Source organism: Pituophis catenifer, unplaced genomic scaffold, assembly GCF_029215685.1.
Source record: "Pituophis catenifer annectens isolate HBS135680 unplaced genomic scaffold, rPitCat1.0.hap2 SCAF_11, whole genome shotgun sequence".
NCBI lineage: Eukaryota > Metazoa > Chordata > Lepidosauria > Squamata > Colubridae > Pituophis > Pituophis catenifer.
The window spans coordinates 14,512,365-14,540,283 of NW_027256891.1; the positions used below are offsets into that span (position 1 = coordinate 14,512,365).

The 27,919-nt window shown below is 42.8% G+C and overlaps 1 protein-coding gene across 1 annotated transcript in view; it reads right to left on the minus strand.

The window, feature by feature from the left end:
* The window catches only part of CHM (CHM Rab escort protein), an 89,076-nt gene that overhangs the window by 18,661 nt on the left and 42,496 nt on the right, over positions 1-27,919 (minus strand). The window contains exons 6-9 of the mRNA XM_070952129.1: positions 26,498-26,614; positions 24,840-24,960; positions 23,693-23,918; positions 6,969-7,046 (exon numbers count right to left, since the gene is read on the minus strand). Of these exons, the coding sequence (XP_070808230.1) occupies positions 6,969-7,046; positions 23,693-23,918; positions 24,840-24,960; positions 26,498-26,614 (542 nt within the window). The remainder of the gene's footprint in view (positions 1-6,968; positions 7,047-23,692; positions 23,919-24,839; positions 24,961-26,497; positions 26,615-27,919) is intronic.

Genomic DNA, 27,919 nt, shown 5'->3' on the forward strand with positions numbered 1-27,919 from the left:
AACAGCTCCTTTCAGCTTCAGCACAGGCTAATTAGCACAAGTTGATTAGATCGGTCTCCCGACTCTCAGCTGATTTGCTCTCAGCTGTTTTGCACAGGCTCTGCTGCTGGCTGCAAAGAGCAGATATTTTTTTTTCCCCTTGTGCTAATCAAGCTATGCTGAAAACGAAACTGAAAGTAAAGCAGGCTGTTTGCCGCAACGAGGCAAAATTGCTCAGAGGCAGAGGGAGATTTCTTTTTCTTCTTTTCCTCACCAAAAAAGGTAGGTGTGTCTTATACTCCGAAAAATACAGTAGATTGTTGTCATAAACTATGCTGCCCTCTTAGCCTAGAATGAATTATTTTTCCACCAGTATCGGGCTTTTGAGCAACTTTTTTTTAAAAGTTGGAACCAAATCAACTGATGTTTGGGGGTTGCAAAATTTATACCAGTAGGATGGCGCAAAGCACAAAACATGACCAGCTTGTTCAGGGTACTAAAGGATAGGGGGTGGTTAGGTTTAGCATGACATCTGCACTTAATTTTATCAACTAAATGTTGTGATATTATAAAGTGCCTTAACCAGAATTCGGGTTACTTAAATATCATATAATAAAGAAGACAGGGAATGGATCAATGGCTAATTTACCTTTCTGGTTTCTAGGTATAGAACTAGGACGGGGATCTCCAAACTTTTGAATCCCAGAATTCCTCAGCCAGCCTTTCTAGCTTCTAGGTATAGAAATCATGGTTTGTAAACCATGGTTAGAATTTTTCATCAAAATCACGCAAACCATGTTTTAGATAAATTTAGCTGCAGAAAAACAAATGAAGTACTCAGCTGAAAGTCCATTCCAGGCGGCGGGGATCGGCAGCAGCGGTGGCGATCCCTGCCTCCTGGAATGGGCCGAAAATGGGGTGCGCGGAGGCAGCAGCAGCAATGGGCGGTGACAGTGGCGATGGGCGGTAGCCATCCCTGCAGCCTGGAACAGCTGATAGGCTGTATTCCGGGAGGCCGATCCAACCGACAATCAGCTGCTCGTGCTAAATCAGGCTGTGCTGAAGCTGACCACGCTGTTTGCTGTTTGCTGCAAGGAGGCAAATTGCTGGGAGGCAGAGGCAGATTTTTCCTCCCCAAAAGCTAGGTGCGTCTTATACCTCGGAGTATCTTATAGTCTGAAAAATACGGTGTGTGTATAATATATATATATATATATATATATATATATATATATATATATATATATATATATATATATATATATATATTCTTGCTTCATCATTCAACAATGGCTAATGCCAGAAATTTGTTCACAAGCAGAGAAAAAGAACTCAACATTCCTCTTAAAACCGATCTTTACTTTAAAAAAAAAAAAAAAAAAAGGATCAGCAGAAGAATTCTTTCAAGTGCCAGGCTCAAATAAGGAAGCTACTTATACAATGACATTATCAGGTCTCTCTGTCATCTGATATCTGTTCAGACAATGAATCATACAGAACCTCCATTGACCTTCTTCAATGTGTCTAGATAAAAGGATGAAAATTAGAATCCATCTCCTTGCCAAGTGCCACCAGTTATAAATGTACTTTATAGGGCTCATTATCCAAACTAATGGACTAAGGGCGACATCCTTGAAATGGACTTACCAGCACTGACAAAGCTAGCAAGCAATAATTCAGGAAAGATATGTAAATTACAGTGTTTGCTATATTTTTTAATTATTATTGTGAAAAGATAAAATTTACATTTGTCATTTCGCTTGGAGGCCGGCGGCTTCTTTGGAAACACGCTCAAAATTGGGCTTGAAGCAAAACAGGGATGATGGTTTTTTTAAATGTAGATCACAAAACCCACAAACACAAATTGAAACATTTTAAATCTCGTGGAAATGAAACTCCATAAACAATAGCTATGTACCCCTTTCCTTTTCCCCTTTTAAATTAAAAGGGGAAAAGGAAACTATAACCAGGAAGGAAATGCAATATTCAGCACCCTAAAGGCAAAAATAAATTTTAAAAAATTCCAAACAGGCAACAAATTGGATTGGCTTTTGGCTGCATTAGCAGAAATACAATTCTTGGTTTAATTAGGACTGACTATAGATGTAATTTAGGAACGCGGTGGCTCAGTGGCTAAGACGCTGAGCTTGTTGATCGAAAGGTCAGCAGTTCGAATCCCGAGTGCCGCATAATGGGGTGAGCTTCGGTTACTTGTCCCAGCTTCTGCCAACCTAGCAGTTCGAAAGCACGTAAAAATGCAAGTAGAAAAATAGGGACCACCTTTGGTGGGAAGGTAACAGCATTCCGTGTGCCTTTGGCATTTAGTCATGCCGGCCACATGACCACAGAGACGTCTTCGGACACTGCTGGCTCCTCGGCTTAGAAACGGAGATGAGCAACCCCCTAGAGTCAGGAATGACTAGCACATATGTGCAAGGGGAACCTTTACCTTTATAGATGTAAACACTTTATTCCCCCTTTCCTTCCCCTTGATATTATTTTAAGATATAAATGCAGATACCCACACTTCTGGACCACACAAGTCTTATCTGCAATAATTGAGAATGTAGTTTTGGAAGGACAAATGTTAAGTGTGGTGATAGCCAAGTTTATTAATCCAATTCCATCATTTGGTTCAACCATTCCTTAGGACCAGGAGACCTGCCAAATAGAAAGCTGCATGATACGAAGACGGGACATTTGTATCATCCAGAGCATGAAGCTCTGTGGACCAGATGCAACTTCCCTTCTGCTTGGGTAAATTAGTGCCAGGCAGGAAGAATCGGGACCACATGTTAAGTTCTAGTTAAGGTATTGCTCATGCCTATAATAGAGGAATTGGCGCTAGAAAAAGAATCAGTGGAATTCAGGAAGGGTTGGACTCAGACCACTTATGGCAGGGGTGTCAAACACAAGAGCTGGGGGCCGGATCCGGCCTGCGGGGTGCTGAGATCTGGCCCACGGGGCCACCCTGGAAACAGCGAAGGATCGGCTCACAGTGCCTCTGCCAGTGAAAACGGAGCTTGGGAGGGCCATGCGATGCCATAGCTTTCCTCCCCAGGAGCAAGCGTCTTTTAATTTCTTGGCTACAGTCCCCATCTGCGGTGATCTTGGAGCCCAGGAAAATAAAATCTGTCTCTACCTCCATTTCTTCCCCATCTATTTGTCAGGAATTGAGAGGGCTGGATGCTATGATCTTAGTTTCTTAATGTTATTAACTATTAGATAGTTATGGTTAAGCAAAACATTGTATTTGCATAATACATGAACTCAGTCCGGCTCTGGTGGTACCAAATTTAACATGTTGACTATATTGCGTAGGAGGAAGCTCTTGGGCCTATCTTTTCTGAATCCTCCGCTCAACTTAATTGTATTATCCCAGATTTTGGTGATGTAATGGAGCGTGTATAATTTTATACGCCTATATTATATCCTCCCTTAGTTACTCTTTTTTCCTAAGCTGAGTTTCCCCAAATTTTACATTTCATTGAAACAGAATTACCTTAGCTTCTTAATCATTCCACACACACCCTTTTAAAAACTCTACAACAGCCACCTTCTCCCACAGATGCAGAGATTGGATTGCATTCCAAATGTAATTGTTCAACAAAGCAACAGGAAAAAAATGCATTTTAAACTCAGCATTACATTTATCTTTACGACAACAATGTGGACCGAGATACCTAGTTTTTCATCAATTAGCTATAGGTAAAAGTAAAGGTTCCCCTTGCAATATATGTGCTAGTCGTTCACGACCCTAGGGGATGGTGCTCATCTCCGTTTCAAAGCCGAAGAGCCAGCGCTGTCCGAAGACATCTCCGTGGTCATGTGGCCGACATGACTAAACGCCAAAGGCGCACGGAACGCTGTTCCCTTCCCACCAAAGGCAGTCCCTATTTTTTCTACTTGCATTTTTTACGTGCTTTCGAACTGCTAGTTTGGCAGAAGCTGGGACAAGTCACGGGAGTTCATCCCGTTACGCGGCACTAGGGATTCGAAACGCTGAACTGCCAACCTTTCGATCGACAAGCTCAGTCTTAGCCACTGAGCCACCGGGTCCTTACCTATAGAACCCTATTCTATAGGGTAGATAATGGGTAGTCAAATATATAAGCAACGAACGGATTAATTAATCTGCCTGTCTTAATAATAGCATGCCTATGTAACTGTCTTCACTTGAAAGATACGTGGATGTGGTGCACTCCACATTTGGTGGCCCTCCAGATGTTGCTGAATGACTATTAGCAGCTCCCTACCATGCTGGATGGGGCAGTTGGGAACTGTAGTTCAACAAAATCCAGAGGGTTGCCCACTAAATACCATGTTTCCCTGAAAATAAGACCCTGTCTTATTTTTATTTTTTTTTTGAACCCTGAAATAAGCGCTTGGCCTTATTGCCATGCGCTCAAAAGCCCAATTGGTCTTATTATTCAGGGGATCTCTTTATTTTGGGAGAAACAGGGTATCATCTACTCTATCATCTAATCTATCATCATCTATCTATCTAATTTATCTATCTATCCATTCTATCTATCTATCTATCTATCTATCTATCTATCTATCTATCTATCTATCTATCTATCTACAGTGTTTCCCTGAAAATAAGACCTTGTCTTATATTTTTTTGAACCCTGAAATAAGCACTTGGTCTTATTGCCATGCGCTCAAAAGCCCGATTGGGCTTATTATTCAGGGGATGTCTTATTTTGGGGGAAACAGGGTATCTACAAGATATAGCAATAACTCACCGATGCTGTGGTACATGGCATGGCCAACCACATCCAAATACACTTTTTGAATCAGCTAATGTCCCGTCCATTTTTTTTGTTCAGTGACAATTTGGTAAGAATTTCCAGGATGCGGTTTTATGTTTCTGATTTTGGTTAACAAGGGTAGCATTTTGATGAGTTGGAGCTGCTATGTATAGGGTAGAGCAGGGGTCTACAACCTGCGCCTCTGGCGCCGCATGTGGCTCTTTCATCCCTCTGCTGCAGCTCCGTCACTCAAAATATGCGTCACAACCACCAATGTGCGACACCCGCCGGCACGTGATTTATTGAGCTTTTTGACCCATCTTTTTTTTCGGAGTTCAAAATGTGTTTGTTGCATGCAGAAATAAAAATTTGTTTTCTCTGTAGCAGTTCATTGATTTCATAAATGCAACACATTATAGTTTTTTTATACATAGCATAAAGGTAAAAAACGATATGTGCAGTGTTATCTTCATTTTAGATGTCAAAAGGGTTTTGTGACTCCTGGTGTTTTCTTTTCTGTGGGAAACGGGTCCAAATGACCCTTTGAGTGTTTAAGGTTGCCGACCCCCGGGGTAGAGGAAGGCTACATCCCCTACCCTTCTGGTCTCAGTTCTGCATGGGAAGCAACAAAACACAGATGGGAGTCACACGAACGGAGCTCCATCTGAAGCTACTCCATTATCCTAATTCAGGGATCTCCAAGCTTGGGAACTTTAAGACTTGTGGACTTCCAGAAACGGCTGGCTGAGGAATTCTGGGAGTGGAAATCCACAGGTCTTAAAGTTGCCAAGTTTGAAGACTCCTGTCCTAGTTCTATACCTAGAAACCAGAAAGGTAAATTAGCCATTGAGTCATTCCCACTCTTGTTTATCATATGATATTGAAGTAACCCGAATTCTGGTTAAGGCACTCTACAATATCACAACATTTAGTTGATAAAATTAAGTGCAGATGTCATGCTAAACCTAAGCACCCTATGCTTTAGTACACTGAACAAGCTTGTTCTGACCTAGGCTTCCTTAGAGAGTATACAGCACAAACTTAGTCCCGGCAAACCTCTTTAATTCATACGGCTGTGAATTATTGTCATTCCCAGTCAAACAGTATTTATAAACACCCACCTTATCTCCCTTGGAATGCTGCCAGATAACTAATTGCCACACGCAAGGCAAGGCCAAACTTAGCACAGAGTCAAACAGACCTTTTCCAGAGCTTTTACCGATCAGATGAACTAATTGCTTCCTGCAAAAGCTCACGTCCCATTTCGCTTCTCTTTTATGTCTTATGGAAAGGGCCAATCATCTCCAAGCCTTACTCCCAAGTCGACCCTATTTTCTTAATTGTTCCTGCCTTCTGTCAGCTCTGCGCATGCGCACACTGGGAACAGGCTCCCGTTGTTCGTCTGCCTCGCTGATGTCAGACTCCGGAGACTCCGGAGGCAGCAAAGAACTACCAGATGGCCTTGGCCCCCTCTCTGCCTCCGACTTGGAGCCCTCGTCCGAGCCTTCCCCAGACTCCGGGACTGGCCCACATTCCTCCCCAACCTCCTCACTGTCCGAATCTGCTGCCAGCTCTGCTGGCGGGCCACAACAAAGCGGGTCATGTTTTGTGCTTTGCGCCATCCTATTGGCATAAATTTTGCGGCCCCCAAACATCCGATGATTTGGTTCCAACTTTACAAAAAAAAACAAAAAAAGTTGCTCAAAAGCCCAATCCTGGTGGAAAAATAATTCATTCTAGGCTAAGAGGGCAGCGTAGTTTATGACAACAATCTACCTAAAAACTCATTAAAGCTTTTTCTCTTAGAGTGACATGCATTATCAGCAAAGATTAATCTGATGAATCTTTAGGTGAGCTTCATTTTTAAAAATGCAATAACAGAGGGCTTTGTTGTCATCTGATGAAAATCAATTAGAGTAGGTAAGGCCACAAGGAAAACTAACATCACTCATCACCAGACCCCCGGCAACTGAAATGATCTGTCTTCCAAGCTTGGATGATCAGGAGGCTGCAGTAATATCAGAGGGAAATTAATTTAGTTTCTTTATTCTAAACCCACTTTCCTAGTTCTGGAGGACCTATACACAAATTATTTTTAATCAAGGTTGATGTGTTATTAATACCAAGGAAGATCTTTGAAGAATCGTTTTTTTAAAAAAATTAGACCCTGGCATTTTTCATCTCGTAGTTGCGTTTATATAAACGAGGGAGAAGGTTACCTCGCTCAAGACTTACCTTTGAAGTTCTTTGTCTAACACAAGACACTTTATGGAGTGCCGGAGGCAATAGATCCCACCAAATACTGCGCACATCCTAAATGAATGTCAGAAATCAAGAAAACAAGGCATCAGGTTTAGAGCGCTTCAGGTTTACTTTTTTTTCCTAAAAACAAGAATGTTCACTTTGATTTATTTAAATCGATCCATGAAATTGGAAGCATTGCAACCTCCAGTAAATTGTTCATTCAATACAAATGTTTTAGGAATAATCTCCTAGGCACAGTTGCATATCATGTAAGGAGAAATCAAGGTAGAATTTGAGCAAACAATCTTAGTTTAGAGCTGGCTTGCCACCCTGACCTATTTGGGTCCATTTAACAATAATTGTGGACTTGTATATAACAAGAAGTTATCCGTTATGGTTTGATTGGATGCTCTCAAGGAAAGAGGAATGCCCTGCAAGCAAACCTTGTTTGTTCACATCATGATTTCTTAAGCCAGGATTCCTAGAAGACAGGATTCCTAGAATACATAAACCAACTCTGGCAAGGTTTATGTAAGAAAAACTTGTAGACGATCTCCAAAAACTCAAATCGTATGCCATCTGAATTCTTGGGAGGTTAAAAAGCAGTGAAAAAATAAAGGCTAAGTAATCATTAAAACTCTGTATAATCACAAAAAATATTTCATTCATAACTTGGCTTGGGGAAGTGCTGAAATTAAGTTTTTCCCCCGAAGATCATGGTGAATATAATCAAGAGTCAACTTTGAATTATTTCAGATTTCCTTCCTGGGGCAAATTCTATCTTCTTACCTTAATCAGTTTAAGAGTTTGCCAGCAGAGTTGTTAACAATGGTCAGCATTAACTAGAGCAGGGGTCAGCAACCTGAAGCTCTGGAGCCACATGTGGCTCTTTCATCCCTATGCTGTGGCTCCATGTCGCCAGTCGGCTCCACAATTGATAGGGCTTTCAGGTAGAGGAAAAAGGATGCCGCACTAGGAGGAGACTCTATGGTGGGGGAACCGGACTTCCGGTCAGCTCCAGAATTGAAGGGGGACTTCCGGTTAGGACCTTTGTGGCTCTTGTTGTGTTTAAGGTTGCCGACCCCTGAACTAGATCAATGATCAGAGCCCACTTGAAACGACTCTTTTACATGGAGGTGGTAACAGCAACAAAACAAACATGGTGTCAAGCTTCAAATGGCGTTTTTGCTGTTGCAACTATTATCACTTCTCAGTTTGCCAACAAACTATGGTGGGAGGGAAGGGGGAGATAGAACGAAGCTCCAGACATCAAGATGCCAGCCATGGGAACCAAGGACATTTCGGCAGAGAAATGAGAAAGAGCCGAGAAAGATTTTCTCACAACAATACTAGAAGTCTCCATTGGACAATGTGACCTGGCCTAATGGGGGAGGTGGGGAAGAGAGAATATTTGAACTTTAAGTATGTGGGTTTGCGCGGGAAATAGTCAGATCTGGTTTTGCCCTCATCTTTGCCGACATGATGTACTCATTAAAGTTTTGCATTAAAGGATTGGATCGTCTCAACCGTGCTTGCTTTGATTGGGTTCGTCAGTCGGAACGTTGACACAAGGGCTACCAAGTATCTCTAGAAAGCAGGGTGGATTTGATTTAAATCGAGTTGATTTAAATCACAATTTAAATCATGATTTAAATCACTAGTAAAAAGGCTTGATTTAAATCAACTCGATTTAAACCATAATTTTTAAAGAGCAACTGTCATCTCTGCTACTCCTTTGACCCACTGTTGACTCACCGATAGTCCCAGTGTTGCAGAATATACAGCCTCATGCTCCATAACTAAGCTCCACTTCATGCTGAGTAAACTAAATTATTTATGTATCTTAAATAGAAAACTATCTTATGATCGATTTTTACCCCCAAAGTTTTTTATTAAAATAAATTCGATAAAAATCAAAAAAATCTGATTTAAATCAAAAAAATCTGATTTTTTTGATTTTTTTTAAAAAAATCATTGATTTTTATCCACCCTGCTAGAAAGCTTTTAATAAAAATGTAGGAAGAGCAAACTGGATCAAACCTTATGCCCCTATCACACTTGACCGTATGAACTAATGCATTCAACTAGAAGCCTTCAGCATAAGGTGCTATAGAGGACAATCATCACCTGCTAGTTACTTCCTAGAAACCAGTGTTGTTGCCTAGGATTCAGAAAGTAATAAAGAGTCATACATATCAGTAGTCCATTAACAACCTGGCCTTGCACATTTTTCAGCAGTTCTGAAGTCTCTGATTTGATGGACCAGTTCAGACATGGCTTACTGGATAAATCGGATTCCACGCAAGGCAGTTTATAAACCACACATGAAGCCAAGCCTAAAGCTCCCCGATTACTCTTAGTGTGAGATATCCATGAACTTACGTGGGTGCAAATGGGGCAGATGATGAAATTTTGTGTCATGACCTCAGGGGGCAAAGGCTTTGACTTACATACTTGTGCCAAAAATCGTTAACGGTTATGGCATTGTTTACATGATGATGTCCTAACATAGGGGTCGGCAACCTTAAAACACTCGAAGAGCCACAAAGGTCCTAACCGGAAGCCCCCCGTTCAATTCTGGAGCCGACCGGAAGTCCGGTTCCCCCACCATACAGTTTCCTCCTAGCGCGGCGTCCTTTTTCCTCTGGTGTCCGGAAGTCCAGTTCCCCCACCATAGTTTCCTCCTAGCGCGGCATCCTTTTTCCTCTACTTGTCCTAATCAAAAGCCCTATCAATTGTGGAATTGACCAGCGACAAGGAGCTGCAGCAAAGGGATGAAAGAGCCACATGCGGCTCCAGAGCCACGGGTTGCCGATCCCTGTCCTAACACCTCGAGGTTTGTTACAAACATCAACAGAACGCAGGGGCAAATGTCTGTATTTCAGTAACGGTTACGAGTGGCTTCACGTAAAAAAGCACCATGGTTCTTTCAGTTAATAAAATCTGGTGGTTCCACCTCCTGCCATCATTGCCGTTTCGTTTCCTAATGCCAAAATCCACTGGCTTACCGGCCTGCTCTTAAAATAGCCTCTTTCGACTAGAGATTGTCACCCCAGATCCCTGGCTGGAGAACAATAATCAAGATCAAGTGACAAATGATACGGCAGATGTTGGAACAATGCCTTTGTGCCTTCAATAAAGGTCCCTCTCTCAATTAAAAGAAAGGTCACCAAATGCAAAACCAGAGTGACTTAGCAGCTTAAAAACAAAGAGAGGGAAATATGACCGAAGGCAACACCGAATGAAAAGGTTGGATCTTTTTGTCTTATAAAATACGAAAAAAAAAAATGTCTTTCCAAAAGCGAAATAATCAAGATTTGCTTCTCCCATAATAGGAGGCAGAGTTTTTGGCCATCCGGCAGAGGAAACGAAACATGTGTGTTTGTTAGAGAAACGTCTGCTGAAAACAATAAAACAAGGAGCAACATGCAGCAACTCACAATGACAGCAAAAGACTTAGTAATTCCCCCCCCCCGTTAAATCACTACTTTTTCTTTTCTTTTTTTCTTCCTGTCACATCCAGCTGAATCAACAAGTCGAAAAGCTGAGCCGCCAGGATTATTTTCATACTTGGAGGATAAAGTATCAAAAGAGTTTGGAAAATCATAACGATTTCTATTCCTGATTGGCTTGCCGGTGAGAGTAAGTCCTAAAGTTTCTTCTCTTGCCTACTTAGCCAGGACAGGAAACCAAGCTCCGATGTTCATCAATTACTCATGTTTTACAAACCAGCTTTCCTCGACTTCGTGAAGCCTAAATGTGATGGACCTCAACTTCCAGAATCCCCAGACCAGTAAGGCTGCTAGAGAAGAGAACAACTGGGGGGGAAAAAACTATGAAGTCGACAATCTCCATTCCGAAAGTTTATCTCACACCTTAGTTCTGAATGTAGGATGGAATGGATGAATGAACGTGGCGAATGCCACCCATGGAAGAACATTATGCACACACCAAAAGCACACACTAGAATCCCAAAGGTGCTTTTGTCAAAAGGCAACTGGACTTTGTTCCTCGAAGACGTTTCGCTTCTCATCCAAGAAGCTTCTTCGCTTCTGATTGAATGGTAGACGATGGAAGGATTTATATTCCTTGCGGTCATCTGGTCGTTAGCGCTCTTTCTGAGTGTCGTTTGAGGCCATTTGGAGGTTTATCTGTGCCCCCAAATAGTGTCACCTGAATCCAGGTAGTCCTCGACTTACGACCCCAATCGAGCTCAAATTTTCTGTTGTTAAGTGAGACATTTGTTAGTGAGTTTTGCCCCGTTTTATGACCTTCCTTGCCACAGTTGTTAAAGTGACTGCCTGTATGATCAGTTAGTAACGTATGGCTGTTAAGTGAATCTGGCTTCCGCATTGACTTTGCTTCTCAGAAGGTCGCAAGAGGGGATCACGTGCCCTTGGGACATAAAATGGCGCGAAACTCACTTAAGAAATGTCTCACTTAGCAACAGAAATCTTGGGCTCACAAGTCGAGGACTGCCTGTACATCACCTCCATCAGGAAATATAAAAAACAGGTAGGAACTGAAATATGGCATTAATATCCTGGTTCGAGGGACGCGGTGGCTCAGTGGCTAAGACGCTGAGCTTGTTGATCAGAAAGGTCGGCAGTTCAGCGGTTCGAATCCCTAGTGTCACCTAACGGGGTGAGCTCCCGTTACCTGTCCCAGCTTCTGCCAACCTAGCAGTTCGAAAGCACATAAAAAATGCAAATAGAAAAATAGGGACCACCTTTGGTGGGAAGGTAAGAGCGTTCTGTGCGCCTTTGGCGTTGAGTCATGCCGGCCACATGACCACGGAGATGTCTTCGGACAGCGCTGGCTCTTCGGCTTTGAAATGGAGATGAGCACCGCCCCCTAGAGTCGGGAACGACTAGCACATATGTGCGAGGGGAACCTTTACCTTTATACTGGTTTTTAAAAAAATCCAGAAAAGTTGAAATCTATTGTGACAACCAAACCCATTATCATATCCATGTTATTTCTCCCCCTCCCCTCCTTTATTTAAAACAGACTAAACTCAGAGGCTTGATTTGGCTGGGGCCCAAGCACAAAGTACTTCTGATTACTATTAACCCTAAATAGACATTTAAACTGATATTCTTCTAATTAATTGGCCACTGTCTCGGCCAATAATCCCGCCTCTGCTGAAAGATCACGCCTGCTCTGCACTCCGCTTCAACCCTGCCCTGCTGACATCAAACCACATTACAGCTAAATTAACAGTTGTGAAAATTTTTGCCCTGCTAGTCGCCTCTCTGCTCTCCCTGCTCTCCCCCTCCTCCCTAGCCTTCAAATGCCATTTCAGTTTCTATCATGGCAAAAAAAAAAAACAAAGGGAAAAAAAAATCAGCCACTGCAATTTCTAATACAACTGCACAACAATGGGGCCCATTAATAGCCAAACTTCTGACAGCGCCCGTTCCCCGTGATTTATGAGTTTGTATATAATTTGATTATTCTATTAATTCTACTGATTACTGCTAGAGCTAATCCAGTGAAGGTCACTCCCTAAAATAAATCTTCATTACTCTTCCGCAGAAAATAACTGCCTCTAACGGGTTGTTTTCTTTAATTAAAACATGAATGTTACAAGAGCTTCGGGCTTGTCGCGTCTGGTGCCGGGGAGAGAGGTTGACAAGCCCGGAGCGTCTCTTGGATCAGAACATTTGGGAAGAAGGCAATAAAAACAATTCAAATGCTTCTTTATCAGATGCTTTCAAGGTAGGTAGTCCTCGGCTTGCAACAGTTCATTTAGTGACCGTTTGAAGACAACAGCACTGAAAAAAAATGACTTGTGGCCATTTTTCACGCTTATGACGGTTGCAGCATCCTCAGGTTAGTTTATTTATTTATTTATTTATTTATTTATTTATTTATTTATTTATTTTATTAAATTTCTATACCGCCCTTCTCCCGAAGGACTCAGGGCAGTGAACAGCCACGAGATAAAACACATAAATACAAAAAATTTAAAATGAATTAAAATGAATTAAGTAATTTGGCTGAATTTAAAAATACCCCATAATTTAAAACAAATTAAAATTTACATTTAAAAAATTTAAAAAATTTACATTTAAAAAGGGGAGAAGATTTAGGCCAGGCCAGCTTGATGGAATAGGAAAGTCTTATGCGCGCGACGGAAGGTGTGCAGATCCGGGATCCTCCGGATCTCCGGGGGGAGCTCGTTCCAGATCGTAGGTGCCCCCATAGAGAAGGCTCTCCCCCTAGGGGCCGCCAGTCGACATTGTTTGGCCGACGGCACCCGGAGGAGCCCCTCTCTATGGGAGCGAACTGGCCGGTGGGAGGCTATTGGTGGTAGCAGGCGGTCCCGTAGATAACCAGGTCCTAAGCCATGGAGTTACCTTATTGTCACTGCATCTCCTACAACGAAATTAAATGTACATCATACATAAAAAAAAACATAAAAATAAAACAAAAAACACACACCCTTCAAGTGATGCGTCACGCGATCAAAATTCAGACGCTTGGCAACTGACTCGTATTTATGACGGTTGCAGAGTCCCGGAGTCATGTGATCAACCTTTTGCAACCTTCTGACAAGCAAATGCAATGGGGAAGCCAGATTCACTTAATAACCGTGTTACTAACTTAACAACTGCAGTGATTCACTTAACAAGGGTGGCAGGAAAGGTCATACAATGGGGCAAAGCTCACTTAACAAATGCCTCACTTAGCAACGTAACTTCTGGACTCAACTGTGAGAACTACCTGTATATCTATTAAATATTAATTCATTATTTATTTTATTATTATTTATTTAATAATATATAATATATAATTATTATTTAATAATATATCTATTAAAAGATAATAACCCTTCAAGTAGGATGGGATATATAGCCCTGGTTCATGTTTATTCCAGTCCAGTGATGACCTGATTGGTGCTACACAATGTTTTGCTTAACTGAAGGAGCAAGGCATGGAGGCAGGGGTGAAATCCAGCAGGTTCTGACAGGTTCTGGAGAACCGGCAGCGGAAATTTTGAGTAGTTCGGAGAACCAGCAAATACCACCTCTGGCTGGCCCCAGAGTGGGGAGGGAATGGGGATTTTGCAGTATCCTTCCTCTGGAGTGGGGAATGAGGATTTTGCAGTATCCTTCCCCTGGAGTGGGGTGGGAATGGGGATTTTGCAGTACCCTTCACCTGGAGTGGGGTGGGAATGGGGATTTTGCAGTATCCTTCCCCTGGAGTGGGGAGGGAATGGGGGTTTTGCAGTACCCTTCACCTGGAGTGGGGTGGGAATGGGGATTTTGCAGTATCCTTCCCCTGGAGTGGGGAGGGAATGGGGGTTTTGCAGTATCCTTCCCCTGGAGTGGGGTGGGAATGGGGATTTTGCAGTATCCTTCCCCTGGAGTGGGGAGGGAATGGGGATTTTGTAGTATCCTTTCCCTGCCACGCCCACCAAGCCACGTTCACCGAACCAGTAGTAAAAAAATTTAAATTTCACCACTGCATGGAGGGCTTCACTACAAACTACACTAAGTTATCAAACATGGTTTACAGCTCAACGTGGTTATTTGGCTTAATGTGTTGTGTGAATGCTCCCAAACGTTATGCCATGCTGGCTTTCTTAACCATCTACTGTATTAAGAGGAACTTCAGCGGAATTACTCCTCCAGAGGCATCTGAGTATCTGATCTGATTGGGTGTTAAAGAATATTCCAACCCCCCCTCCCCCCCCCCCCAAAAAAAAGTCAAGAGATCCCTGGACCAGGAGATGGATTTAATTATCTTGTACATGTTAAACACATATACAAATTGTGGCACTTACAACCACAATTTTTTGCCACATTTGGGTGTTTTTTTTGAAGTTTTTTATTAGTAATTCAAAATTAAAAACATCGGACATAGATATGACATCACTGGTCCCAAGCATCTTCCAACACTTTAAGTTAATACCTAATACACTAATGATAATATAATATTCTTGCCACATTTGTTAAGGGAATCCCTGCCGTTGTTAAGTTAGAAACATGGCTGTTAAGTGAATCTGGGTTTGGGTTCGGCCTGTCAGGAGATCGCAAAAGGGGGTCACATGACCCTGAGGACATTGCCACCGTCATAAATGTGAGTCAGTTGCCTAGTGTCTAAACTTTGACCACTACGGGGATGCTGCAACAGTCGTTAAGTGTGAAATACGCTTGTAAGTCACTTTTTTTCAGTCCCGTTGTAACTTCAAAGGGTCACTACACAAACTGGTGTAAGTCGAGGACTGCTTGTATCCAGCAACCGACTGTTTAACAACAACAACAACAAAAAAAAATCTCGAAGTATTCTGAATGGGTATTTTCCGAGAAACGGTTTCTTCACAACGGATTGTGAAGTGGAACTCTCACAAAGGCCTTTGTGTGCTTAGGAGGCATGTTTCAACACAAAGGTTATTTTCAAATTAAAAGGCCTGTCCTGTCAAAACTTGAGAAATAATACGGGCAAGGACAACAAAAGCATTCCATAGCTTTATTAACGACGGCGCTCACTGATCTGTGAATAACCGAGAGAAAAAAAAGGGAAGATTATTGAGTTACTTTACCAATCTATCCATCCATCATTGGACAGCAGGTCTCAGACGTGATGGATGGTCTCACTTCACTGATATTTGTCCCAAACTAAGATTCGTAGGAAGGTAGGAAAGAGGGAAGAAGGAAGGAAAGAAGGAAGGAGAGAGAGAGGGAAGGAGGAAGGAAAGAGGGAGGGAAGGAAGGAGGGAGGGAGAGGAAGGAAGGAGGTAGGGAGGGAAGAAGGAAGGAAAGGAGAGAAAGAGGGAAGGAAGGAGGGAGGAAGGAAGGAGGGAGAGAGGGAGGGAAGGAGGGAGGGAGGGAAGGAAGGAGGGATGGAAGAAGGAAGGAAAAAGGAAGGAGAGAGGGAAGGAGGGAAGGAGGAAGGGAAGAGGGAGGAAAGGAAGGAGGGAGAGGAAGGAGGGAGGGAGGGAAGAAGGAAGGAAAGGAGAGAAAGAGGGAAGGAGGGAGGGAGGAAGGGGGAGGGAAGGAGGGAGGGAGGGAAGAAGGAAGGAAGGGAAGGAAGGAAGGAAGAAGGGAGGGAAGGAAGGGGGAGGGAGGGAGAAGAAGGAGGGGGGAGGGAGGGAGAGGAAGGAGGGAGAGAGGGAAGAAGGAAGGAAAGGAGAGAAAGAGGGAAGGAGGGAAGGAGGGAGGAAGGAAAGAAGGAGGGAGGGAAGGAGGGAAGGAGGGAGGGAGGAAGGAGGGAGGGATGGAAGAAGGAAGAAAAGAAGGAAGGAGGGAGAGGGAAGGAGGGAAGAAGGAAGAAAAGAAGGAAGGAGGTAGGGAAGGAAGGAAGAAGGGAGGGAAGGAAGGGGGAGGCAGGGAGAGGAAGGAAGGGGGAGGGAGGGAGGGAAGGAAGGAAGGAAAAAACACACTCCTCCACCAAACACAAGTACGGCCCTGCTTTTCATACTTTAACACACATCCTGAGAAGAATGTAAAACTCACTCCAGAAAGTGGTTCAAATCAAACAATCTCATGGCTATCTGCTACCAGGAATAATAATAATAAAAAAAATATGGAAAATTAAAAAAAAAAAAGCAACGTAACAAACTGCATCTAGGTAGTTCTCGACTTACAAGCACAATGGAGCCCAAAATTGTTACTAAGAGAGAAATTTGTGAAGGGTTAAGTGAATGTTTCCCATTTTACGACCTTTCTTCTCCCGTTGGAAGGGACCTCCAAGGTCCCTTCCAACTATTCTATTCTATTCTATTCTATTCTATTCTATTCTATTCTATTCTATTCTATTCTATTCTATTCTATTCTATTCTGTGCTTGGCAACCAGAAGTTCCTGTCCCCACTGTGGTTATAAGTGGAGGACCACTGTAATGGTGACTTTCAGAAGCCGCTTTGGATTCAATTTGTTCAATCTTGTGTTTATGTACTGGCCGCTCACCTCCCACCAACTAAGATTCTTCTTTCTGCAACTTGATGCTGAGCTACTGTCCTCCTCTTCCTTCTACCTTCCGCCACAAGAGGCACACAGAATGCAAATTGGCTCTTCAAAACTGGTGATAAAGATTTTCATCATGCTTGAAATTGGGTGTCATCTATTATTAAATTGCCAATTAACACCTCTGCGTATCTGTAAAGTCAAGGATCTCCGAGACGGAGAGGTCTTGTGTTTGTAGACGGATAGAACTAACACATTAAAACATGCGCACTCATGATTAAATCAGCCTTAATGAACTTTGGATCTTCAAATATGAGGTGGCAGTGCCAGGATTGTCTGGGGTAATGGGAAGAAGTCTAGCATGGCTGGAGAAGGCTGAATTAAAGGATTTTTTTTTTTTAAATTGAGAAACGCAAGTTAGCTAAGCTTCTGTACTTTTTGACAGCTTTCTTTTGGGCCTGAGTTATGTATAGCAGCCAAACAATAAAAAGCTGTCATCTTCTACACTGAAGCCAAAGAAAAAGAAGAAGCTGAATGCTATCTGGGATTATCTGCATCAAACTGGAGATCCAGCAAAATTTCCCACCCCTTAACCTTAACCCACCATACACATTGTGGCTTCTCCTTTAAGAAACAGAGAGTTGGGCAAAAAGGGGACGTGGTGGCTCAGTGGCTGAGCTTGTCGATCGAAAGATCGGCAGTTCAGCGGTTTGAATCCCTAGTGCCGCGTAATGGGGTGAGCTCCCGTTGCTTGCCCCAGCTTCTGCCAACCTAGCAGTTCGAAAGCACGTAAAAAATGCAAGGAGGAAAATAGGGACCACCTTTGGTGGGAAGGTAACAGCGTTATCTTATCGGGGCATTCCCCAGACTCCAGGACTGGCCCATGTTCCTCCCCAGCCTCCTACTGTCCAACTCGGCTGCTAGCTCCGCAGGCTGCTGGCAGACCACAACGGTTCCCTAGTTGGGTAATGAAATATCTTCATGAAACAACCAAGCTCAGAAAGCACCAAGGATGCCACAGTTCAACCCTGAGCTTCTAATCACAACTATAATAATAATAATAATAATAATAATAATTATTATTATTATTATTATTATTATTATTATTATTATTATTATTTTATTTTATTTCTATACCGCCCTTCTCCCGAAGGACTCAGCGCGGTGTACAGCCAATTTAAAAACACAAGACACAACAATAATTAAAAATTAAAATAATTAAATAGATTTGGCCGATTTAAAACCCCAAAAATTAAAATACCCCAATTTAAAATTATTATATTGACAGCCCTGCCTGGCGGAACAACAGGGTCTTCAGTGCGCAGCGGAACACCCGGAGGTCAGAGATCTTACGTATTTCCGGGGGAAGTTCATTCCACAGGGTTGGGGCTATCTGATCTTACTGTGCTCGGGCTAAATCTTGTGACTCAGCATTGTGTTATTATTCTTTAGAATAGTTCCATGACAGACAGTGATTCAAAGACTTCTCTCTAAACATCAGGTCCCTTTTTCGTACTCTAGAAAAATGTAAATATCTTTTTGTGTGGTTTTGGGGACAAAGAGGAGAGGAGAGAAGAAAAACAGCCTCCAGGAAGAAAAATAGTGGATTGTCCCTTTTTTGGAACAATGGAATGCTTTCATTTTCATTGCCAGATGTATTTTGAATCCCCTCCATAAAGTTGTCAGAAGTTCCCACCCTCCACTGAAGGGAGACTATTTCCATCAAAGGAAAGGAATCCGAGGTTCCAATTCACTCAGACACAGAAAAGAAACCCATTCTATATATTGATTAGATCTAGACTTAGACTTAGAATCTAACTTTATTGTCACTTTGAATATACACTAATCGGCATACATCATTAAAATGAAATTTCATTGCTCTTCTCATATAGCTCTCAAAGGATCACCACCTCCAATATAGCTTCCTAACAGACAGGAAGCAGCAGGTGAAGCTAAACAGAATCACATCAGATATCCGTACAATTAGCACAGGGGCCCCCCAAGGATGTGTGTTCTCTCCATTTTATTCTCTTTTCTCTATATACCAATGACTGCATCTCAAACGATCCATCTGTTAAACTACTGAAGTTTGCAGATGATACAACATTGATTGGTCTCATTCGAGACAATGATGAATCCGCATATAGACAGGAGGTTGAACAACTAGCCTCATGGTGCGACCGGAACAATCTGGAACTGAACACACTCAAAACTGTAGAAATGGTGGTAGACTTTAGGAGAAACCCTCCCATACTACCACCTCTTGCAATACTAGACAACACAGTATCAACAGTAGAGACCTTCAAATTTCTAGGTTCTATCATATCTCAAGACCTAAAATGGACACCTAACATCAAAAAAGCACAACAAAGAATGTTCTTTCTGTGCCAACTCAGGAAGCTGAAATATAATTTTGATAAGGCCTGCATTTAAAAATGGGCACCTTTGTCAATGGAAGAATAAGAATAAGAATAAATAAGAATAAGAGGAGGAGGAGGAGGAGGAGGAGGAGGAGGAGGAGGAGGAGGAGGAGGAGGAGGAGGAGGAGGAGGAGGAGGTGGTGGAGGAGGAGAAGGAGAAGGAGAAGGAGAAGGAGAAGGAGAAGGAGAAGGAGAAGGAGAAGGAGAAGGAGAAGGAGTTGGATTAGCTCACAACTGTTTCAGAATAACTCCTGATTTTACGTACACTTCAGGGACCACCACAGTTCTCGAGAACGTTGCAGAGTTGATGCTCAGCTCATTTGGAATGCAAGGATATGACTTACAAATGTCTTTGAATCATTCACATAAATATGCATGCATGTCGTTTATAACGGTAGCCTTGATGAGAAGACACAGGATAACTGAGCGCAAGGAACGCTTAAAGAGGGTTACATTAAAACAGAATATGAAGAGGCGGTTAGAAATCACAGGGCAAGTGACACCTTACTCTGATAACCCGGCGATAAAAAATTGTAGGCTATGATGTATAGGCAGAGTTGATGCCACTTGGTAGACCGGTTGAAGACTCTGCCTGGAAATCTTACAGGCCAGGCAGAACTGGGAAACACATACCAGGGCACAGGTAGTCCTCGACGTACGACTGCAATTGAGCCCAACATTTTCTGTTGCTCAGCGAAAAACATTTGTTCACTCGATTTTGCCCGTTATTACAACCTTTCTTGCCACAGTTGCTAAGTGAATCACTGCAGGTCGTTAAGTGAATCTGGCTTCCCCCGTGGACTTCCCCGCTGGTCAGAAGGTCGCCAAAGGGGATCGCACGACCGCGGGACGCGGCACGACCGTCATAAATATGAGTCGGTGGCCAAGCGCCTGAATTTTGATCACATGATGCCGGAGAGGACGTAAAGTGTGAAAAATGGACATAAGTCACTTTTACAGTGCTGTTGCAGGTTCGAACGGACACTAAATGAACTGTTGTAAGTCGAGGACTACCTGTACAAGGATGAAGGAAGCCGTATATTTTGAAAATAAAAGAATTTTAAAGGCGGGGGGAATCTTTAAAGAAAGACTCACTGGCGTATAAGTCAATGAATATGCAGTAAGAGATTATTACTGTAATGCTCCCTACATGGGGCTCCCCTTGAGGAGCACCCGGAGGCTCCAACTGGTCCAGAATGTGGCCGCGCGGGTAATTATGGGTGCAACTCGTTGCGCCCATGTAACACCACTCCTGCGCGAGCTGCACTGGCTCCCAGTGGTCTTCCGGGTACGATTCAAGGTGTTGGTTACCACCTTTAAAGCACTCCATGACTCAGGATCTGGGTACCTACGAGACCGCCTTCTGACCAGTCCGCTCCCACAGAGAGGGACTCCTCAGGGTGTCGTCGGCCAAATTATGTCAGCTGGTGACACCCAGGGGGAGAGCCTTCTCTGTGGAAGCCCCTGCCCTTTGAAATGAACTGCCCCCGGACATACGCAAGATCTCTGACCTCCGAGTTTTCCGCTGTGCTCTTAAGACCCTGCTCTTCCGACAGGCAGGGCTAGCTTCATAACTGAGTTTTAAATTCAGAGTTCTTAATTTTTGGGTTTTTTTAGTTAATTGGCCTTAAATGTAATACTTTTAATAACTTTTAAATTTAAATTGTGACATTTGTATTGTGTTTTTACCTGGCTGTACACCGCCCCGAGTCCTTCGGGAGAGGGGTGGTATAGAAATAAAATTATCCTTATCCTTATTAGAGACAAATATATACTTAGTTCTCAAGTAAGGACCATAATTCAGACAGAACTTCTTGTTCTTAAGCAAGATAGTTGTTAAGTGAGTTGTGCCCCATTTAATGATGTGTGCCACCACTGTTAAGAGAATTACTTCAACTGTTAAGACAGTCATATGGTCATTAAGCAAATCCCCCATTGACTTTCCTTATGTTGTGGCCCGTCAGCGGCCTGGGCAGATTGTAGCTGATTCTGACAACGAGGAGGCTGGTGTGGTGCTGCGCCAGCAGCCTGTGCAGCTGGCGCTCGAGTCAGACAATGAGGAGGCTGGAGAAGATGTGGTGCCAGAGGCAGGGATTCAGCCAGGGCCTTCAGAACCTCCAGAAGCTCCCATAAGTGAAGAGGACAAAGAGGAGGAGCCTCTTCTTGATGCACGGGCGTGCAGAGCTGCCAAAAGGCAGGAGTGGCTCCTCAGAAGGAGGTCTCCTCAAGAGTAACGCTTGGGGCTAATTGGCCACTCCCTTAGCCTATTTAAGGAGGAACGCCGCTTGCAGCAAGCTGTAGGAAACAACTTTAGTTCACTCTCCTTCGCGTCTGGTTTCTCTGCAAATTGCTTCTGGGCTTTCTGCCAGCTCTAGTAAGACTGTGATTACCTTATCTTAGAATTCTGGTAGGCTGTTAAGACAGTTTATTAACAGCTTTTGGTTGATAAAGACTAAGTTATTTGAGTAAAATAAGCTTTGTATAGAGTTTGTGTGTGCTGCGTTCTTTGGGGTCCGTAGCTGGAGCAGAACACCTTACCAGCTGGGAAAGTTACCAATGGTGATCACATGACCACAGGACAATACAACTGGCATAAGTACATGCCAGTTGCCAAGTGCCCAAAGTTTGATCATGTGCCTATAGGGATGCTGCAACGGTCATATGTGTGCAAACTGGTCATTAGTCACTTTTTTCAGATAGTACACATAGTCCTTGACTTACAATAGTTCACTTAGTGACAGTTCGAAGTTACGACGGCACTGAAAAAGTGACAGATGACAATTTTTCACACTTAGGACCACTGCAACATCCCGGTGGTCACGTGATCAAACTTCGACCGTTTGGCAACTGACTCGTATTTATGACAGTTGCAGGGTCCTGGGATCATGTGATCCCCTTTTGCAGCTAAAATTAATGGGGAAGCCAGATTGACTTAACAATCGTGTGACTAACTTAACAACTGCAATGATTCACTTAACAACTGAGGCAAGAAAGGTCAGTTCGTAAAATAGGGCAAAATTCACTTAGCGTATTTTTCGGACTATAAAACACATTTTTTTTCTCTCCCAAAAGGGGGCAAAAATGTCTGGGCGTCTTATAGACCGAATATTGCCGAAGCCCCGGCCACCCGCCAGCCATTTTTTGGTTTCCACACACCCTGTTTTTGGGCTGTTTTTCAGCCTTTTTCAGGCCTTTTTTTGGCCCATTTGGGGGGCTTTTTTGGCTGGTTTTCAGGGCTTTTTTCGGCTTGTTTTTGAGGCTTTTTGGCCTGTTTTTGAGGCTTTTTTTAGCCTATTTTCGGACCTCAAAACTGACTGGAAAAAGCCTCAAAAACGGGCCAAAAAAGCCTCAAAAATGCCCCCCCAAAAAGCCTCAAAAACGGACCAAAAAAGCCCTGAAAACGGGCCGAAAAAAGCCCCCAAAATGGACTGGAAAAAGACTGGAAAAGGGCCGAAAAAAGGGAGGCCAAAAACTTTTTTTTTGTTGTTTTCCTCTTCTAAATCTAGGTGATCTTATAGTCCAAAAAATACAGTAACAAATTTTTCACTTAGCAACAGAAATGTTGGGCTCAATTGTGGACGTAAATCAAGGATTACCTGTGACTTTCAACAGTCACTAAACGAATGGTTGTTAAGCTACCTGTACTCATTTTTGGCACAAAAGTGATTTGCTTTCAACAAAGTTTTAATTAACTGACTTTTGTCAGTCTTTGGACTTCTACCAATGGCCCATGTTATCAATTCTGTTCTTCTAGGCATTGTTTTCTGGTGTTCTACATAATATATGAGGATAAATGCTAAGTCCATGGTTTGCTTTAACCATGATATGGTAAATAAAACCACAGCAACCAGGCTTACATGGCTGAGGGATTCAGGGAGTTGAAGCAGGGGTGAAATCCAGCAGGTTCTGACAGGTTCTGGAGAACTGGTAGTGGAAATTTTGAGTAGTTCGGAGAACCAGGAGCGGAAACTTTTAGTAGTTTGGAGAACCGGCAAATACCACCTCCGGCTAGCCCCAGAGTGGGGTGGGAATGGAGATTTTGCAGTATCCTTCCCCTGCCATGCCCACCAAGCCACGTTCACAGAACTGGTAGTAAAAAAATTTGGATTTCATCACTGAGTTGAAGTCCACACATTTTGAAGTTGCCAAGGTTGGGGAAACCCTACTCTAAAGTATCAAGGGTTGGCCAAATAAGAGTCACTTTCTTGACTTCTGTCCAAGTGCAAAGCAACACAAGGCCTACAAGCCATATTTGCTTAAACAGCAGAGGCATAATTTCCAACTTAAATGCTTAAATATACGCCAAAAGGAAAATGATAAAGACCTTTTTAAAAAACGAACTAAAGTGCCTAAAAAAAAAGAGAGAGAAGAAATACACTTACCGACAAAAACACTGAGGGATTTCCCCTTGGCCGTACAAAGGAAATAAGAAGGGGGTGTTGCCGTAGCGCCCCAGGCACTGCAGGAATTTTTGAGTGGCCTTCAGTCCGTCGATGGTGCAGCAATCGGCCTCCGAGACCATCGCAATGGAATGCAGAATGAAATGCTGCAGGTTGGGAGTTAACTTCTGGGTTTTTAAATAGTCGGCAAACTTGCAATCCTTCTGAGCTGTCTCAGGAGAAGAGAAGAGAAGAGAAGAGAAGAGAAGAGAAGAGAAGAGAAGAGAAGAGAAGAGAAGAGAAGAGAAGAGAAGAGAAAGGGGGGAGGGGAGGGGAGGGGAGGGGAGGGGAGGGGAGGAGAGGAGAGGAGAGGAGAGGAGAAGAGAAGAGAAGAGAGGAACAGGGAAGGGTAGGAGAGTGGAGGAGAGGAGCAGAGGAGGGGGAGGGGAGAGGAGAGAAGAGGAGAGGAGAGGAGGAGAGAAGAAGAGAAGAGAAGAGGGAAGGGAAGGGAAGGGAAGGGAGGAGAGGAGAACAGGGAAGGGGAGGAGAGTGGAGGAGAGGAGCAGAGGAGGGGGAGGGGAAGAGAAGAGAAGAGAGAAGAAGAGAAGAGAGGAGCAGGGAAGGGGGAGGGGAGGAGAGGAGAAAAGAGAGAAGAAGAGAAGCAGGGGAGGGGGGAGGGGGGATGGAGGAGGAGAGAGGAGAGAGGGGAGAGGGGAGAGGGGAGGGGAGGGGAGAGGAGAGGAGAGGAGAGGAGAGGAGAGGGGAGGAGAGGAGAGGAGAGGGAAGTAATTTCAACGTGACCATCTTTATATAAGTCAAGAAAACACAAGGTGCTCAGTTACAAGTAGTCCTTTACTTACGATTGATCGTTCAGCGACCATTCTGTGTTGTCTTATTCCAAGGTTCCAAGACCATCCCTTTCAGATCTAGGGTTGGCCAACATGGGCATCACGAACGCCAACGTCCAGACTGAGCACAGTTGTCAATAAGGTCTCAGCCATCCTCAATGAATGGTCAGAACCTCTCACCACAGCAACCCAACAATGTAAAGCACTTGGGAACTCCAAGTTGCTTCCTGACATGCTCCCACGGTAAATTAGGTTCCGTTCATTGAAAATAAGAATTTTACCATCCGGGGAAAGATGCTCACCTTGGTATTCATCAGGGCGCTGTTCAAAATCCAGGCAAAAGGTCAGAAATCTCATCAGCATTCTTTTTTCCACCATCGTCAGCTGTTTGTTATTGAAAATGTCTGCTCTGGAACATGGAACCTGAAACAAAAGTTTTGGGTCATCCTCCCTTTTGCACTTGGCTCGAGCAAAGAGATAACAATGACAGCATCCTTGCAAAGAGGAACTCACAACCGTGGGGTAGACTACTCCCTTGAGAGTCAAACCTGTCCCAACGTTAAAGGCCTGGAAGCCAACTTTTGCATTGGGCCTTCAGGCCTGCCACATTTCCTACTGTGGGAAACTGGGAGGGGGGGGGGATTGTATGGAGCATGGGTGATATGTAGTCATAATAACATTCCTTTCTCAGGGAGTCAAGGACATCTTGCCCTGCACCTGGATGGATGGAACTGGGAGGCCTCTCCAGTTGGGATGGTGCTTTGATTGGACTATGTGATGGACTTGTGGGTGATGGGGCAGGGACTTGGACTTTTCTTTGGGTGGGGAAAACCTGGAAACTTTCAGATTTGGGTTTTCCCAGATGTGCCAATAGGACATCTCTAATAAAATGGAACTTTGAGGAACTTCAAGCCTCGGAGTTTTCTTTCGTTGGGAGTGTTACTTGGAACCCTGACAGGCCATTTTAAGATTTTTTCCCCATTTGATTTTTAATTGTCATGATTCTATAATTTTTTTTAAAAAAATCCTAATTTAATTTTTACTTTTAATGTTAATTTTTATATGTTGCTTTATTTATCAGTTGGATTATATTGCACGCCACCCAGAGGCTCTCTTTGAGGGAGTTGGGTGGTTTAAAAATAAAAAATACAAAAAATACAAAAAATAAAATAATAAAATAAAATAAAATAAAATAAAATAAAATAAAATAACATAACATAACATAACATAACATAACATAAAATAATAAAATAAAATAAAATAAAATAAAATAAAATAAAATAAAATAAAATAAAATAAAATAAAATAAAATAAATAAAATAAATAAAATAAAATAAAATAAAATAAAATAAAATAAAATACATACTGAATAGATGGAAGTAAGAGGCAGGAAATCAATAGGACTATATTAATGAAAATAGCAATAGCAACAGCATTTAGATTTATATACCGCTTCACAGTGTTTTTACAGCTTTCTCTAAGCAGTTTACAGAGGCAGCATGTTGTCCTCAACAATCTAGGTCCTCATTTTATCGACCTCGGAAGGATGGAAGGCTGAGTCACCCTTGAGCGGATCAGAATCGAACTCTTGGCAGTGGGCAGATTTAGCCTGTAATACTGCATTCTAACAAAGGGAAGGGAAGGGAAGGGAAGGAAAGGAAAGGAAAGGAAAGGAAAGGCAATAGCACTTATATACTGCTTCATAGTGCTTTTACAGCCCTCTCTAAGCGGTTTACAGAGTCAGTCTATTGCCCCCAACAATCTGGGTCCTCATTTTATCGACCTCAGAAGGATGGAAGGCTGAGTCAACCTTGAGCCGGTCAAAATCAAACTCCTGACAGTGGGCAGAGTCAGCCTGCAATCCAGCACTTTAAACCCACAGTGCCACCACGGCTCAGTGAAAAGGAACGCTTTCCAAAGAGCCGTGAGTTCGATTTTGCAATTTGACCGATCGGCGTACCTGTTCCACTCTGCCGTCTCTCAAGACAAGAATACGGGTAACGTTTTTGAACTCGGCATATCGGCTGACATTTGACTTGATGAGGAGGTCAATCAGCAATCCTCGGGAATAGAGGAGCTGCAGGAGAGAAGAAGAAGAAGAAGAAGAAGAAAAAAAAGAACATGTGTACAAATTCTTCCGAGAAAACACGATTGCTATTTTCAATAAACTTTTTTACTTCCTTGCTGTTATTGCTTGCAAGGAACCCGCTTGCCAAGAATGCTAGGCATTTTGGTAAATTAAAAGTGGCTCTTTTGGCTGAGAAACTGGAAGGAGAAGAAAACAGAACGCAAACAGTTTTAAAAATAAATAATGACATTTTGAAAAGCAGCAGCAAATCAGCCCTTATGCAGCTGGAGGAAATAACCTCAAAGGCTGAAGGGGACACAACCGAAGTAATAATTTTCTGCAAAGGAATATTATTGCACTAGGAAAAGAACTGGAGAAACAATCTTAGAATTACAGTAGTGGCCAAAATTGTGGAAACCTTTTGGGAAAAGTGTATTTTCTAAAACTAGCTAATAACACCACTTTTTTTCCCCAGAGTAGTACCATATAATTATATATCAATGGAAAGATAATTTAATCAAGAACATAATGCAATAACTTTTATGAAGGAGTTGCTATTAGAATAGCAGTTACAGTATAAAGAAGAAAAGGGAAACACGTAGGAAAAACGAGATATGCAAAAATTATCATCGTAGAAAAAATGAGATATACAAAAATTACCACGTCAGTTAATACTTAGTTGGGCAACCTTTGGCATGAATTACGGCTTTACAACGTCTTCCCATGGAATGAACCAAGTCTTTTAGTTCTGCAGCTGTTCTAATGTGAAACCAAGATTGAATGATGGCTTCTATTAACTGGGTTTTATTGCTTCTGACTAACAAGTTTCTTGAGTTGGCTTCATCGATTTTCAGTTGGATTAAGGTCTGGACTATTTCCAGGCCATTCCAACAGTGGAATAGGATTATCTTGAAACTCCAAAAAAAAAGTGGTATTATTAGCCATCAAACCTCAAAAATACACTTTTCCCAAAAGGTTTCCACAATTTTGGCCACTACTGTAAAAGAAACTACAGGTGGTCCTCGACTTACGACCACAATTTCTGTTGCCGAGTGAGACAGTTATTAAGTGAGGTTTGCCCAATTTTACAACTTTTCTTGCCCCAGTGGTTAAGGGAACCACAGCAGTTGTTAAGCGAGTAACGTGGCTGTTAAGTGAATCTGGCTTCCCCATGGACTTCGTTTCTTAGAAGGTTGCCAAAAGGGGGATCGCATAACCCCGTCGTAAATGTGAGACCGTTGCCAAGCGTCTGAATTGTGATCATGTGACCATGGGGTTGCTGCAACGGTCGTTAAGTGAGACAAATGGTCATAC